The 15765-nt window shown below is 45.7% G+C and overlaps 1 protein-coding gene across 2 annotated transcripts in view; it reads right to left on the bottom strand.

The window, feature by feature from the left end:
* Positions 1–1038: 1038 nt before the first annotated feature.
* Positions 1039–15765, bottom strand: part of MMRN1 (multimerin 1) — a 66994-nt gene continuing 52267 nt past the window's right edge. For both annotated transcript variants that reach the window (XM_081924775.1, XM_081924776.1), the window contains exons 7-8: positions 8350–8499; positions 1039–4296 (exon numbers count right to left, since the gene is read on the bottom strand). In XM_081924775.1, the coding sequence (XP_081780901.1) occupies positions 3875–4296; positions 8350–8499 (572 nt within the window). In that variant the 3' untranslated portion in view covers positions 1039–3874. The remainder of the gene's footprint in view (positions 4297–8349; positions 8500–15765) is intronic.

The following is a 15765-nucleotide window of genomic DNA, read 5'->3' as shown; positions in this document are numbered from 1 at the left end:
TCCTGCTGACCCCTCTTGTCGTTGTTGTTTAATCATTCAGTCGTGTCTGACTCTTCATGACCCCATGGACCAGAGCACGCCAGGCACTCCTGTCTTCCACTGCCTCCCGCAGTTTGGTCAGACTCATGTTTGTAGCTTCAAGAACACTGTCCAGCCATCTCCTCCTCTGTCGTCCCCTTCTCCTTGTGCCCTCAATCTTTCTCAACATCAGGGCCTTTTCCAGGGAGTCTTCTCTTCTCATGAGGTGGCCAAAGTATTGGAGCCTCAGCTTCACGATCTGTCCTTCTAGAGGGCACTCAGGGCTGATTTCCTTCAGAATGGAGAGGTTTGATCTTCTTGCAGTCCATGGGACTCTCAAGAGTCTCCTCCAGCACCATAATTCAAAAGCATCAATTCTTCGGCGATCAGCCTTCTTGATGGTCCAGCCCTCACTTCCATACATCACTACTGGGAAAACCATAGCTTTAACTATACGGACCTTTGTTGGCAAGGTGATGTCTCTGCTTTTTAAGATGCTGTCTAGGTTTGTCATTGCTTTTCTCTCAGGGAGCAGGCGTCTTTTAATTTCGTGACTGCTGTCACCATCTGCAGTGATCATGGAGCCCAAGAAGGTAAAATCTCTCACTGCCTCCGTTTCTCCCCCTTCTATTTGCCAGGAGGTGATGGGACCTCTTACCTATATCTAATTGCATGTTAGCAGAGACATCTGCAAAGGGGATGTTGTTGTCATGGACTGGCTGGATGCAGAGGACTGATGGGAGGCACTAGCTGGGGAAACCTCAACGGAGGAAGGCAATGAGTGGTCAGAAGGGGAAGATGGAGCAGACTGGGAAAAGAGTTGAAGATATAACATTTGTTAATAGGTGGTGTGGAGGAGGAGCCAGAAGCCAATTTGCTCAATATTCATTTTTTGGGGGGGATGCCTTAATTTGAAGGGGCCATTAATTAATCCTGGGGTCCTGGAGTTGTCCACAAATTGTGCTTGCTCTCTGTGTGTTCTGTACTCAAACCGACATGACAAAAACTGCAGACGTGGTGTTTTTTGGTTTTGTTAATTCTTGTTTATTCCAAAAGAATAATAATAATAAAAAGATGCATCCATAGTTTGTTTGTTTTTTGACGGCAGCAACAGAACTCTCAAAAGACTTGCATCGCTCTTAGAAACATTATGTTGTCTTAATATCCATCTGTTAAATTATTACTTGTAACCAACAAGCTTCAAGAGGACAACTATGGAGAAGTGTGTATATGTGCTATTTTTTCAATAAGCAAATTGGGTGTGGTTTTCATTATAGGTGTACTCTCAGTAAATGCGTTTATTTGAAAGGGCTATAGGTCAGAGGTCTGCTCTGGGGAAATGAAATTTGTTGGTATCAGGGAGGAAAATATACAACAAGAGAGCCTTATCAAGAAATGGACTTTAGAAGAAAACAATTAGCAACTCTGAAGATGGAGACCTGGCTTGAAGGATTAAGCAGGGAGGGCAGGAAGGGCAGTGAAAGTCATATTTAAAGAGAGACGCAGTCTCTGGTGGGTCATTTGAATTTCATCCGCAGACTAATTTCCACGCTATTTAGCCCTATCCATGGCAGGAATAAAGAGGGCTAAACAGGTTATTAAACTGACAAAGTCATACAAGGGGTGGGGAGGGATTTAGCCATGTGGGCACGACATTTGATAAAATTCAATGATACGCTAGGATAGGTTAGTGACAAATGGGGGATTTTAAGTATTTACAGAAAGATAAGGTGCAGCTGATGAAAGAAATGGTTGGAATATATATATATATATATATATATATATATATATATATATATATATATATATTCAGAGTTCATGGTGTGTTGGAGATTACTTTTATAAACAGAAGACAGGATTAAAAAAGCAAAGCATGAGCTGAGCCAGTGTTATTCTCAACAGCAGTTGTAAATAATATACAGTTCCTTTGACGCAGTCTCCCACCCAATTTTTTTTTTTTTTTTTTTTGCCTAACATTTTAGGCATCATGGATTCATTATCAGTGAATGTGACCCAGCAGGAAGTGAGGGGGATGAATGTGTTAACCCCTTAATTGGTGCTATTAATTGTCTAATTTACGAGCCGCAGATTAAATATATGGATTGTTGATCAGGTTTTCATCAAAGCTCTCCCCTGTGAGTGGTGTACTGTGTAATCCATATAACTCCCTTGAATTTGGCTATATATATATTCCCACCTCAACAATTATTGCTGCTATTTTTAAAGCAAGAGAAACTACCATCAGGGCCGGCCCTACCGTTTGGCAGAAGGAGGTGTACCCCTCAAGAAAGAGGTGCTGGGCAGGCTGCATGGGATGACACTATTCCATCACTAGTGTTAAGGTTCAAGTGGCAGCCCAGCTGGCTTCTGCACATGGACCAGGGAGCGGGCACTCTCTTGTCCTTTGCCTCAGGCACCAAAATATCTTGCCCTGGCCCTGACTACTTTCATTCAGTTGCCTCATAGCATCACACTTCTTTTAGTGCTCTGATTGATTTCTTAATCTGTTCAGTGTGTGCCGCACAATTTATTAAAAACTTATTGGAAGTTCGCAATTACAGAGAGGTTACACTTCCTGGAATTCTGCTGTTTAGATGGAATCTTTTCAAGGTAAAATGTGAAAACCTTACATGTCTACAAATTTTGGTATGAACAAATAAAAATGAAAGGGTGGTGGTGAGACTAAACGGAAGCCAATTAAATATATATGCAGGCATGGTTTATATCTGGCCTATGTGCACATTGCTTCTTCAACTATGTAACCAAATGAAGAGTGAAACCTAATGAAATCTGGCCATTTTGGACCCGGGATTCAAAAGCTTAGGTGCTTTCTAAGCAGGCCCCTTTCACAGAAGTAGACCCATTGGGTTGGGAAAGGCTCCCAGTGGTGCAGTCCCATTCTGCCGGTCTGTTTATGTGACCATTCCAATCACAAAGGTGGGCCCTTCTCAGCTCGATGGCACGCGCCATCCCAACAGCTTCCTCCCAAAATAGAAAATGGTGTCATCACGATCTGCCTAGTACATGAGCAAATGGCTATGCCAGGACAGGGTGGGCAGAAGGAATCTACTGAGTGATTTGCAGTAGACACTACATGTGTTTTGGAATCTCAGTAGCTTGACAAGAGCAACAACAAAAAAGGCTTTCCACACCCTGAAGTGCAAGGCTGAACTGAAGGAAAATGGGAGGGAATCCAGGAATGGATCCTTGTGTGACAGGGCTGTAAGCTCAATTCCAGAGTTAAGCATGAATTCAGAGGTCCCTAAAAACTTAGTGTATGTCTGCCCCCACTCTGAGCCACTATTGTACAACTGGCTGGTGGACCATAAAAGCAAGGCTTAAGTTTTACCCACTGGTGGCCTACATCACACAAACCCCAAAAGTGACTGAAATCAAATTCACTTAAACAATGGTGATAACATGCATAACTTCTTGTACATTTCTTTTATACTGGTGCAAAATAGCTGCATAAAAATAATGGACATACTGAAGACATTCAGCTGATGGGGTGCCTAGAACTATGGGAGACCTATTTACAAATACTTCCATTTTGCCAATCAAAGGTGCAATGGGACAGCTGGCTGTTTTCAAAATTTGACATTCAGGTAACTATCTAATGAGATAGGCCTCACCACCTATTTTCCACAAGGCCTCTCCTGCTTTTAACATCTGTGTGGCAGGCAGAATGTTGCTTCCTACAGAATGTTGCTGATTTGGAAAGAGGTTTCATGCCTCATGTCTGCCTATCATGCAGCTGTTAAAAGAAAAGATGGCAGCCTCAAACAAGAGTTATTTTTATTAGAAGCAAAGGAGAAGAGTTTCCACTGTGAGTGACCGCTTTCCTATAGAATGGAATTTATGTGCGGTACAATATGTAGCCAGTAAACGTAGTGACAGGTGGGTATTTGGCTGGGATAGAGCCTGTTGCCAGCCTGAGCCAGACTTCTTGCCCGTAGTTCAGTTCCAGTAAGGCATCTCCAGTAACCACTCTCTCCAGGTATTTGTTCTCCTTCGTGTTTTCAGACCGAAAGCCCAGCTTGTCTATTCCGTCGACCACTAGGTAGCCTGAGAGGAGCGGGCTGTTTGATTCAATGGTGTATTCGAAGACATAAATGCCAAGGTATGGCACACGGAACCGTCCATTTGCTGGGACATAGGAAGACCCATAGTTGACATCCAGATTGTTAAATCGAATAGGGCCAGGAGTATTCATTCCGTAGGTGTGCGAAGCAAAAAAGGCCACCATTGGTGCATATCTGTAAGATCCTTTTGTAAAATCTGCAAGGGGGGGGGACAAACATAATGCAAAGATAAGCAAAGATAAGATAAGCACATTTGCTAGAACCGTTGGGTGAAGCTAGATGTTATGGCAATCATGGGTCTGCAATTGAAATTGCGAGACCAATGTGTATTTCTTTCCTATAACAGCCAATGAAACTCAGAAATGAAGGTTGAGGAGACCTCGAAGTTGCAATATCCTAAAATTTCCTCTGACCCCCAGCCAGCATAGCTAATGGTTAATAATTATAATAATTTATTATTTATATGCCTCGTGTCTGACTGGGTTGACCTAGCCACTATGGGCAGCTTCCAAGAAATGATAAAAAACACAATAAAACATCAAACATTATAAACTCCCCTGAGCAGGGCTGCTTTCAGATGTCTTCTAAAAGTCAGATATAGTGGTACCTTGGGTTACATACGCTTCAGGTTACATACGCTTCAGGTAACAGACTCTGCTAACCCAGAAATAGTATCTCAGGTTAAGAACTTTGCTTCAGGATGAGAACAGAAATCGTGCTCTGGTGGTGTGGCGGCAGCGGAAGGCTCCATTAGCTAAAGTGGTGCTTCAGGTTAAGAACACTTTCAGGTTAAGAACGGACCTCTGGGATGAATTAAGTTCTTAACCAGAGGTACCACTGTAGTTGTTTATTGCCTTGACATCCGATGGGAGGGCGTTCCACAGGGCGGGCGCCACCACCGAGAATGCCCTCTGTCTGGTTCCCTGTAAGCTCACTTCTCACGGTGAGGGAACTGCCAGAAGGCCCTCGGTGCTGGACCTCAGTGTCCGGGCTGAGTGATGGGGATGGAGACGGTCCTTCAGGTATACAGGGCCGAAGCCATTTAGGGGTTTAAAGGTCACAACCACTCATCCTTGGTTTAGCTGTTTTATGCCTGAGTAAGAGTCATAAGACTTAAAATACGTTGGGCTGATAAGACACCTTCTCCCTCCTCTACCTCACTGTGAAACCTGTCCTGCTGCCTGCCCCACAGCAGCCAATAGTACAAAGCAAAAAGGTGAGGAAACCAGCACAATGCTGTCATGTTACGGAGCGAGTGTAAGTACAGGCGAGCAGGAAGATCTACACGTAGGGCTGCTATTTTCGACGTTCACCCCACGTCTGCCATAACATCCAGATCTGCCTTTTGTTGTTTTCTCCTCAAGCGGAATTGCCTATTTAAATGGGATCAACTCTGTATTGCAGACACAGGGGTGGTTGTAAACTTTCCCCCCAGGCCTCCTGTCAAGTTCTCAAGAAGCTAAAGAAGAAAAGCGGAATGAATTCTTAAGTACTGTATAGAAAGCAATTTTCTCCACAATTAGCGTCAAACGCACCAATAGGAAAAAAAAATGCTTCTTTTTTTCGGAAACAGCAAGGAAATTTCAGTCTTGACTGTGCTGCATTATTAAGAAGAAAAGCTTTCATGCCATTCTCTTCCCCCCCAATGGCTGTGTCACAGATTTTTGCAAATGTAACATGCTTGCATATGCCCAAAATTTTGCTCGCAAGCAAAGATTGGGGAGATTTGGAAGCTTAATAATAATAATAATAAATGGGGAAATAAAAATGTCCTTTGTTTCGTTTCCTTCACCCGTAGCATATAAAGCAATGCGTGCACCACTGTAAAAAAATGATTGAGAAACGACAAAATTGTGGCTGAGAGAGGCATCAAACACAGATTTCATGTATTCCAAATGCAAATCTCAGCTTGCTCATTTTTATAGCAAGCGTCACTGTGATGCCTCAACTGAACATTTGTGGCTGAGCAGAGTCTAGTGTTGGTGTGAGAGCTCAAACCCAGATTACAGTGGTACCTCGGGTTAAGAACTTAATTCGTTCTGAAGGTCCATTCTTAACCTGAAACTGTTCTTAACCTGAGGTACCACTTTAGCTAATGGGGTCTCCCACTGCCACCGCGTCGCCGCTGCGTGATTTCTGTTCTCATTCTGAAGTAAAGTTCTTAACCCGAGGTATTATTTCTGAGTTAGCGGAGTCTGTAACCTGAAGCTTCTGTAACCTGAAACGTCTGTAACCCGAGGTACCACTGTATTATTTTTGTTACAAATGTTGTAACTCGCTTAAGGGACATATCACAAATCACTTTGGGAGGGACACATCTAATAAATTTGGGGCGAATGCCTAAAAATGGAAGATGTGACTGTGATCAAACACAAGGTATCCCCACACTGGGCAAAAGATTCCTGCATTGCAACATGTTGGAATAGATGACCGCCATGGTCCCTTCCAACTCTACACTTCTATGATTCTACCCCCATCCCCAATGACTGCCCTGGGCAGCTGAGTCTGGGAGCTTCTCTTCTAATTTCCCAGAATGCCCCAGAATGACGCTTCATTGGAGTCACTGTGGGAAATGAAAAATGGCGGACCCATCGGAGGGCTGATGCCACTGACTGCTGCTTCTGCATTCAGGGACATTTGCCAGGGTTGCCAAGTGATGAAGGAGGGACCCACCTTGGAACTGACCCTGTCCTCATGAGACTGCCTGTGGCTCCCTATTGAGTGTCTGCTCCGAGCTGTTGCTTGCACACTGTGCAAAATGGTCCAAAGGAGCTGAGCAGGAGTGCCAGCTTGGCTCCATGACCGTGGGTGTCTGGGGACGTGTGTGCCATGCAGCGTGCATGGCTCTGGTGCCAAAATTTGTGGGTGCCAGGCTCCTTCATGGGGAATTTTGTGGGTGCTTGGGCACCATGGCCCCAGGGAGCCGGCACCTATGGTGCTGAGAACACGTAACAAGCAACATGGTGAAATGATTATATTTCATAGCTGTCAACTTACAGATTTGAAAAGAAGGGACCAGCAGCTTCGAAAATAAGGGATCAGCAGCCAAAATAAGGGATTTTCAGGACACAGGTATGTTCAGCTTCTGAGCCCCTCCGAGCCAAAGGCAGAAAGCCCAGCCAGCAACCAAACGAAGCCTCAAGCGGTGGTTCCCACAGCGCAGCAACCCAGTAAAGGGTATGCAGCAAGGAAAACCACCGTCACCTCTCCACTGGGAAGCGCTGACCAAAGGCGAGTCCCCAGACAACGCGGCCGGGCACAAGGCATGCAAGCTCCACCCCCAGTCATTCTTAGACTCCTTATTGGGTGAGCAACGCAGCCAAGCAGCACAGCTGGAGCCTCCTTCCTCCCTGGCTGTCAGGGAGGGAGGGAGGGAGGGAGAGGAGGTGCTTCCTTTGAAACCCAGGAATTTTAAGGGACATCATCAATAAGGGACAGCAGCGGGACACGGTGCTGGGATAAGGGACTTTCCCGCCAAATAAGGGACAGTTGACAGCTATGTTACATTTGTCTAATCCTCTTCTAAAGCCATCCAAGATGCTGGCCATCACTGCCTCCTGTCAGAGCGAGTTCCATAGTTTAGCTATGTGCTGCACGAAGAAGGGATGAGTCTTTTTCAGAAATCCGTTTTACGCAGATAGAGCCAACATGCATCTCATTGTACATAAACTAGTGCGATTCACACCTTTTCCTGAACTCATGAAGAACCACAGGCAAGAGGCACCAATTCCATTTTCTCCCCTCCTGAGGGAATGTGAGAAAGGAACTGCTGCCGCACACACAGACCTCAGGCTCGAATGTCCGTTGCTTATTTATTTATTTATTTATTTTTATTTTGAAATGGAAGGCGCAGCCTTACTCAAACGCGTAATTTCCCAATAATGCAATTTCACAGCCTCTGTAACAAAAAAATTGCCCGCTTGCTCTGGCCTATTTATGATAGCGCTGCTCGGCTGACAACCATCTTGTTCAATCCCTCCATAGGGCTGCTTGCTATTATTTTTTTTTATGGACAGGCTTGTGAAAGAAATCAAATTTTATACTTTGTGATGTGGGACGCATCAAAACGGGGGATTGCGGACTCTCATCATGAACCGAGTGCTTTAAAAGAGAGAGAGAAAGCCATGACTTTGCCACTGGGGAGCTTTTGTCGAGAGGAACTAGGAGAGAGAACTTGGGTCTCGTAATCTCTGATCTATAGCAGAAGAGGCCCAGGCAAAGGGATGGCTTAGGTCGCACTTATACTCGCCTATACTTGTAGGAGCGTTTTCCGCCACCATCTTCGTGCTGCAGTTGGCTCCTCCGAAAGGATAACGGCAAGCGCAGACAAAGCTCTTCCTCTCATTGACACAGGTCCCCCCATTTAGGCACGGGGAGCTGCTGCAGCTCAGATAATCACCTGCATTGAATGGGAGAGAAGGACATGAAGGCACAGAAGCAAGGAGCTTTGCAAAGACTTCCAGATTGCAGCTTCCTATGCCAACTCTTCCCTAGCTGTATTTGAATCTCAAGTTAGAGGCGATATGGGGAGAAAGACAACCACCATTGTTTATTTGCATATAAATTACACCATTTCCCAGGATTGTGTGGTAGTGGTGTTTTTGCTTAATATTATTTGCCACTGGGGAATTTAGTCAGACACTGCTTGCTGCCACTGACTGGGTCTCGACTGGCTAATTGCTCCTCATTTCTGCCAATCCAAGGCATGAGGGAAGCACTCAGTCCCAGCCTCCATGTCCAAACATACTGTCAAATAGTATTTTATCCCTCATTTATATGCTACTTAGCGCTTTACAATCCTGCTCCCATTTTACAGATGGGGACCTCCCTTTGAGTCGCCTGCCCCAGGCCATGCAATTATCCTAGGGCAGAGCTGGAAGCATCTTGAAATTAAAGATTGGGCAAAGGCTCTCCCAGGCATAATATGCCACGTGAGGTGGGCATCTGTACATACAGAAACCTGAATCATACCATTTGTGTACTTCAGCAGGAGGCTCTCAACACATGCAGGTGTCTGTGTAGAGCAGTGATGGCCAAACTTGGCGCTTCAGCTGTTTTGGGACTACAGTTCCAATCATCCCTGACCACTGGTCCTGTTAGCTAGGGATGATGGGAGTTGTAGTCCAAAAACAGATGGAGGGCCAAATTTGGCCACCACTGGTGTAGAGATAATGCATTAAAGATATGGCAGAGGTAAGTGTGCCACCTTACAAACTAGCAAGTACTAAAGAGCTCCTATTCACAGGCGGCCCACCCTCTTTTGCCACCTGAGAAAAAAGGAATGTACTGCTTCCTGCCCCCACACTGCTTCTATAACCTGCCCTCTATTTCCTCCTCATGCCAGAACATACACATGCTTGCCAAACTCGGTGAGATTTCCACAAGGCTTCGATGCTCACCTCTTTGCCCCAGGAGTGGGGAAGACGAGTGGCAACATGGTGCGTTGGAATGTCCCCTCCGCATCACTGAGGGGTGGGGAAGACAACGCCACACACTGGAACGCTTCCAGTGAGAGCGGGCATTCTGCTGGTGGCAGAAGTGGTGGGGCAGGTGGACCACCATCTCTTGCGCTTCTGCTGCCTGAGGCAGCTACCTCACCCTACTTCAAAGGCCGGCTGGCTCTGCTTCTATCTGTAGGCCAGGTGTGGGAAATCTTCCATATGTTGATGAACTACAACTCCCATCATCCTTGAACGTTGGTCATGCTTGCAGGGTCTGATGGGGGTTGCAGTTCATCAGGATCTGCAGGGCCAAAAATTTATCCCACCTTCCGTAGACTGAAGAGGTAAGGTAAAGGTAAAGGGACCCCTGACCATTAGGTCCAGTCGTGGCTGACTCTGGGGTTGCAGCGCTCATCTCACTTTATTGACCGAGGGAGCCGGCGTACAGCTTCCAGGTCATGTGGCCAGCATGACTAAGCCACTTCTGGCGAACCAGAGCAGCACACAAAAATGCCGTTTACCTTCCCGCTGGAGTGGTACCTATTTATCTACTTGCACTTTGACGTTCTTCCGAACTGCTAGTTTGGCAGGAGCAGGGACCGAGCAACGGAAGCTCACCCCGTCGTGGGGATTCGAACCGCCGACCTTCTGATTGGCAAGTCCTAGGCTCTGTGGTTTAACCCACAGTGCCACCCGCATCCCTACAGACTGAAGAGGTACAATCACAGTAAAACTTGATTATCGCTTGATTCTATGCCATGGATAAACCGGCCTGAAGTGTGAGGGACAATTCCCCTTTCCCCTTGAACTGTCCACTGTAAATCACAGCTCTCTGTCATCTGGGGATTAGACAAATTGAATTGCCGGAGACTATTCAACAATTCCAGCTCTTAAGAGTCCTACGCAGTGACAATAGGGGTATGCACATTCTTGCGATGAGATTGCCAAGTGGGCCAGCCTCTGAAACTTGAAAGAAAGAAAGCCCAGGAACGCTCAAGAAGCAGGCTAGGTGTGGGGTGATGAAAAGGGTGTTTCAGAATAAGCGCTGATTGCCGGCAGATGTGTGGAATTGCCTCTTTTCACAGGCACTTCATCGGCACTCTGAGCTATCTTTAATTTCCAGCCCAGTCATTTCAGATGCCATGGCGCTCCTCGGTCGCAGCACTTTGACGGTGATGGATTTGAGCTTGCCAGGCTGAATGCAAAGCTTTGTGCGCTTTGTGCAAAGTGGGGGGGGACCTCCCCCCACAACACACTGCTCCTGGGGGTAGACAGATGAGGTTTATGGACTGCAACACGCCAAGGAGTTTCTGTCCGACTTAAGTAATTATTTTCTCTCGCCGCTTTCCCCCCGCGAACACATTGCATCTCATCTATCACAACAATAAGGCTCAGAATAAAGCAATGTAGGAGTGCAGTTTGAGTGCCAAGAGAAGAAGAGGAAAAGCTGCCCCACTTAGCTTCATATTTAGGGTTTGCCCAGAGATTGGAGGAAATCAACATACACACCAGGTGCTACTGCATGTTCTCACTGTGGGGGCAAACCTAGGTTTGGACAGCATGGCTTCAGGCCACAGGTAAAGGTCACATAAATGGGAGATGCCTCATGTTAGCCTTGACCAAGCTATTCCCTTCCAGATGTTTCAGATTACAGTGGTACCTCAGGTTAAGTACTTAATTCGTTCCGGAGGTCTGTACTTAACCTGAAGCTGTTTTTAACCTGAAGCACCACTTTAGCTAATGGGGCCTTCTGCCGCCGGAGCACGATTTCTGTTCTCATCCTGAAGCAAAGTTCTTAACCTCAAGCACTATATCTGGGTTAGCGGAGTCTGTAACCTGAAGTGTATGTAACCTGAAGCGTATGTAGCCTGAGGCACCATTGTACAACCCCATCAACTCCAGCCAGCTAGGGTTGTGGCCCAAAACATCTGGAAGGAAAATGCTTGGTTAAGGCTGCCTGATAACAACAGCAGCAGCAACAAAAATCCCATCACATTTATGTATTTATGACATGCATATACTGCCTTTTCCTCCAAGGAGTGCATGGTTCTTGCCCCCCTCGTTTTATCCGCACAACGACCATATGAGGTAGGTTAGGCTGAGGGGCAGTGGCTGGGTTGGACTGTCCTCACCTCACTGGCTGAAACTGTGGTCTCACAGGCCCTAGTTTGGCACTCTAACCACTACACAACACTATGGGGAAAGCGTAAGCTAAATTATATCTCCTTGACATCATTCTGAGTCCCTTCTTCAGCTTATCCCCACTACTGTGACCTGTAGGACAGTCTTCCCTTTGAAGGGCTGTCCAGCCCAAGTCTGGTGTAAAGAAGAAGTACCAAAAGAAAGAAGTGTGAGGACTTTAGAACTGAACTGAGCAGGCACATAAGCCCCCTAGCCGCTCTCTTCCCCACTACGGAGATGTGCTGTATTTTACTCTCTAAATGACAACCATCATTTCTAAGTTTGTAGCTATGCCTATACAGAAATAACTTTCTAAATTGGCTCCCACGCACATAGATTAGCATACGCATTTTTAATGTAAATATCCACCCTCTTCACCAGCGATGCATTTCCTATTTTGTTGTGATACATAAATGTGCATTCTAGTCTCCTGCAAGTGTTTTCGAGTGCATGGATGAAGGAGTGGGGCAGGGACAACATGGTAAGGTGCCCTCTCTCCTATGAATGAATGAATTTATTAATACGGTCACAGACCAGCTCTCTCCTATGAAATAGGCCAGTATTTAAATGGATTTACAGGAATAGATTTTCCCTACGTCCAGTGCTAGAGACACGGGAGGAGATGATGTGCCAATGGGTGGTCCAGCTTTCTCCTTCTTCTTTCCCTCCACTTACTTGAGCCAAAAGAAAGACTCACTGCTGATGCTCTGTGAGTTGAAACCTCAACGTCTGCGTCTCAGAAGGGCAATTTTCATTTCCTTTCCAGGGAATTTGTTACACACAGAGAGATGGTTGCCCCTACACAGAGTTAATTTGCCTTCTATTTTAATGTGGGTGGGGACAGAAAAGGAAAAGATAGACCACCCACTGGCCACCTTGACTAGCAATAAAAATCCTCCCCCTACCACCTGAAGGGAATCACAATGTGCGCCCTATTTATTTTGAATTTTATTAGTGGGGTAATGATGTGATGATTGAATTGAATGGGGGTAGTTAATAAAGGGAAATTGATTTCAGATTGATTTCTGGATGATCTCGGTGATAAATTAATTGAGTAAGAACTTATTTGGGTGATCTTATTGGGGTGCAAATCAATTTAAAGATTTGAGGGGAGTGATTTGCATGGGTAAGTAATTGGCTTCCCTTCTGTGAAATTCAAATTCTGCTAATTATTTTCAAATTTGCATTTAGATGCATATAAATTAGCACATGCAAATTCTATGCAGATTGGTGGTCCTCTTTTACAGTAGTGCATATCCTCTTTTCGGGTGGTGTGTCAACTGCCACCCTAGGCAGCGCCCTAAAGCCACACCCCTGGCACTTGCAACTTCCATATGATAAAGAGATGAAGATATGATGGAGATAAAGAGGAACCCAAAGCAGTTGTCTAGTTGTCTCTGTGGACAGAGATTTATTGTATACAATAATGTGAGCCCCATGTGAGCTTCTAGCTCAGTGGGGATTTGAACCCTGATCTCCCAGGTCCTAGTCTGACACTCTAACCACTGTACCACACTAAGGTGAATTTTCTTTACATTTCCTTTACATCATTTGCAGCCCTCTTTGGCCTATCCTCTCTAGTGTGATCATGTATCCTGCTTTTCAGGGGGAGTGAGAAACCAAAAAGGGGGTGGGGAACCATATCTCAAAACAGCCCAATGAAGATTGAGCATGCTTAGCAGCCATAGAATGCTATTGGCTGTGTGTGTGTGTGAGAGAGAGAGAGAGGGAGGGAGAGAGAGAGAGAGAGAGAGAGAGAGAGAGAGAGAGAGAGAGAGAAATGGATGGGTTGGAACAGGAATGAAATAAAGTGTCTGGGACACAGTCATTGTGGATTGACTGGAACACTGATCATACTGCAACATTTTGTTGCAGGACCCACTTGTTCTACATACAAATAAGGAGTTTATCCTCTACATAGAATCACAGAATTGTAGAGTTGGAAAGGACCTTCCAGCGGTTCTCAGCCTGTGGGTCCCCAGATGTTGTTGGACTACAACTCCCATCATCCCTAGCTAGCAAGGCCAGAGCTCAGGGATGATGGGAGTTGTAGTCCAACAACATCTGGGGACCCACAGGTCGAGAACCGCTGAACCTCCTGCAATGTAGGGATATGCAGCTGTTCCATACGGGGATCGAACCTGCCACCTTGGCATTATCAGCACCACACTCTAATCAACTGAGCTATCCAGGCTCAAATGGTGCCATCCTCTTTAGTGGTGTGTGTGGTGGGAAATGAAAAGGGATGTGTGAGAGAGGACAAAGGTAATCCGAAAGGAGCTCAGACAACGTGGAATGTTGCCTGGTTATTGGGGGTGAAGTAGGGTTGCCATATTTCAAGAAGTAAAAAATTCAGACACAAAAGTTGAGCTTTTTGAGGGGATGTTGCGGGGTATGCTATGTGCATTGTGTGACGATGCCTTGAGGCCAGCAGTGTGCCACATATAAGCTCTGTGTAAATAAAAGATCCACATTGCCTCTGTCTCAATAGTCTGTGAACCAATGTAGTAATGATGGGAAGCTATTTCAATTCGTTTCAGGATGGCCGAACGGCTTATTTTTGTCCATCACCTAAAGGGGACCTAAGGACTGAATGAGCAGGGATGGCCTGTACTGCGCTCTCTCCCACTGACAAGAGTTCGGTTTGGGGAGGGCCGCTGGCACTGCAGCAATAAGAAGTTGCTGCTCTTGTAGCTCCTCCATTTTCTCCGAGACAGAGTCAGTGCTTTCCCTCTGCGCTAAATTGCAAACAACAACAAAAAGCCCTTTCATCTGTCTCCTGCCCTATTGCACTGAATATGCAAAGTTGAAGCATGGAGAGTCAAACTGAATTAGGGTAACGATCAATCTCTCGCAATTAAAACTCAGAGTGCAAAAGACGTTCACAAAGGAGCTTTGGCACCGAACGACAACAAAGCAACAGTGGACGCCTCGGTGTTTGGGATGCCACCGGATGCGGTTGGCGTTTACAGCTAAACATTTTTGAGAGCTGGTGTGGCCTAGGATGGTGGGAGACCAGGGTTCGAATCCCAACTCAACCACGAAGCTCACTCAGCCAGGCCAGCCTATAATCTACTTCGCAGGGGTGTCATGGCAAGGATAAAATGGAGAGGAGGAGAACTCTTTTAGTGGAATAGTGAGGCACAAATGTAAGAATGAATAAATATTTTGTGGCCTCCATTTCCCCCAGAAGGCTTGTTGGGCTTCTAGAGGCTCAGACTATGGGAGTAGAAGGGGGGAAGGTTTAGGGGTCAGAGCAGCAGGTGGTTTAGAAAGCCTGGAGACAAAAAAAATTTGGAAAAAGAAAACTCAAGCCTCTCCCTCGCACTGACCTCCAGTTGCTCTTTCTCCCTATATGTCCACCTCTCCTTCTCTCAAAGAGAAATAGACTAATGCTGGAAAATGGGCTACCTTAGAGATGGGAGAGAATGTAGATAGGCAATTAGAGTGTCCATTTTGGCCTCACCAAAAGAGAAGACACCAATTTACATAAAATGTGCATGTGCTAATTTATATCTATCCATGCAAACATTAGACATAATGTACTAGAATTTAAATAGAAATACACCTCAGCATAGCAGGAAAGTTTGGACCTGTATGTGCCTGCTCAGTCTGCTGCCCAGGTGCAAGCTGTTGATGGGAAACTTTAGGGTCACATTCAGACCATACATTTAAATCACTTTGATGCCACTTTAAATAGTTGTGTCTTCCCCGAAAGAATTCTGGGAGCTGTAGTTCATTAAGAGTATTCACAGAAGAATCTGAAGAAGTGTGCATGCAAATGAAAGCTTATACCCAGAACAAACTTAGTTGGTCCCTAAGGTGCTGCTGGACAATTTTCTTATTTATTTCGACTGTGTCAGACCAACACGGCTACTACCTACCTGAATCTAGAACCACAGAGTTACAGTTTACAGAGTGGTTTAAGAATCAATCCCCCTTCACAGGGAATTATGAGAAGTGTAAGGTAAAGGACCCCTGGACGGTTAAGTCCAGTCAAAAGTGACTATGGGGGTATGGCGCTCATCTCGCTTTCAGGCAGA

This window comes from Podarcis melisellensis (assembly GCF_964234715.1).
Source record: "Podarcis melisellensis genome assembly, chromosome: 9".
Taxonomy (NCBI): Eukaryota; Metazoa; Chordata; class Lepidosauria; order Squamata; family Lacertidae; genus Podarcis; species Podarcis melisellensis.
This window is presented reverse-complemented; position numbering and strand designations above follow the sequence as displayed.